Below are 1,350 nucleotides of genomic sequence, written 5' to 3' on the forward strand. Positions count from 1 at the left end.
TAGAGATATAGACATATATAAATAGATCGATAGATAGAGACATATAGATAGATAAATAGATACAGATATAGGGGCGTTGTCTTACACTCGATTCTCGGGTCTATACACTTTGACGGTGTGCATGTGAAGAATATCGACCTTCATCATCATACGTACGAAGGCAACGATATATATCATTTATGTATCTATACATAGACAGATAAATAGATAGATAGATGGATAGATAGATAGATCAATCTATACACCTTAGTCAACAAGCAGAAGCAAAAGTCACGGCATTCCTAGTGACAATAGTAGGAGCTACGTTTCTTCTTCTTACCCTTATTGCATGCACTGCGGGACAGGAGACAGGCAAGTAGAGGAAGCGGAGAGATAGACCTCTATAGAAATCTAGGCACCGTAGGATACAGAAGGAAGGGACTATAGGAGCATAAATATAGATAGATAGATATGTGTATGCTATATACGTGGGAGAGTCTATGAACAGACAGAAATATATTTCATATATAAATATATATATATATGTAAATATATCCACCTATCATCTATACATATACGTCACATCTGTATAGGAAAGTATACAGAGCCATACATAGATATATCATGCATATATACATATCCAAGAGGAGCAATGCAGTAGAGAAGAAAGAAATATTTCTTGTTTGAGATAGCTAGTCGCAGGAGAATCGAGACTTCTCGATGAGAATGAGGATTATGAATAGGGGGGTGTCTTTGTGCTTCTTTTCTGTCTTTTTCTTTTTCTTCTTGTCTGTGTGGAGAGATACCTGAGAGTACTGAAGAAAATCTGATCTTTTCCATGAAGAGCAAAGAGGAAGAAAGGCATGCGGATCATTAAAAAGAAACATATTCACCGATGTCTACACACACACACCAAGAAAGAAAGAAAGTCAGATAGATACAAAACGCCCTCAGGTGTATGTACACCCGACAAGCTAGTGCTCGTCATACGTATGTCCCTATCTATCTATATGTAAGTACGTCTATCGGTGGAAGAGGATTAGACGGCCCTTGCTTCTAAACGCACTAGGAGATATGACTGAAGGAACTACCATACCTAACATATACATACATACATCTGGAAGATAGCTATATATATTATACATATATGTGTGTAGATAGGAAAGTAGATAGCTTTGCACTTTTGGATGAAGAGCGACGTGAAGTATGGGTCTTTTCTAAGAATCCGTATATAAGCCGAGGTGGAATGGTACAGGGCATGCGGTCAAGGAGACAACAAAGAAGAAGAAGAAGCAAGAAAAGACATAAAGAAAAACGACTCCTCCAAACTAGCACAGGGAGAAAGAGCCAGAAACATCAGATACCGAAGAA

At 38.0% G+C, this 1,350-nt stretch overlaps 1 protein-coding gene across 1 annotated transcript; it reads right to left on the reverse strand.

Annotated features, from left to right (window-relative positions):
- Positions 1-118: 118 nt before the first annotated feature.
- On the reverse strand, positions 119-873 carry CSUI_009885 (uncharacterized protein; the record flags this gene model as incomplete). The annotated part of the gene is made up of 2 exons (XM_068069994.1): positions 786-873; positions 119-185 (listed from the first exon to the last, which is right to left on the reverse strand). Coding segments are annotated over exons 1-2 (135 nt in total), but the record flags the coding sequence as incomplete, so codon positions are not given.
- Between the last annotated feature and the right edge of the window lie 477 nt (positions 874-1,350).

The sequence above is a fragment of the Cystoisospora suis genome, assembly GCF_002600585.1.
Source record: "Cystoisospora suis strain Wien I chromosome Unknown contig_6249, whole genome shotgun sequence".
NCBI lineage: Eukaryota > Apicomplexa > Conoidasida > Eucoccidiorida > Sarcocystidae > Cystoisospora > Cystoisospora suis.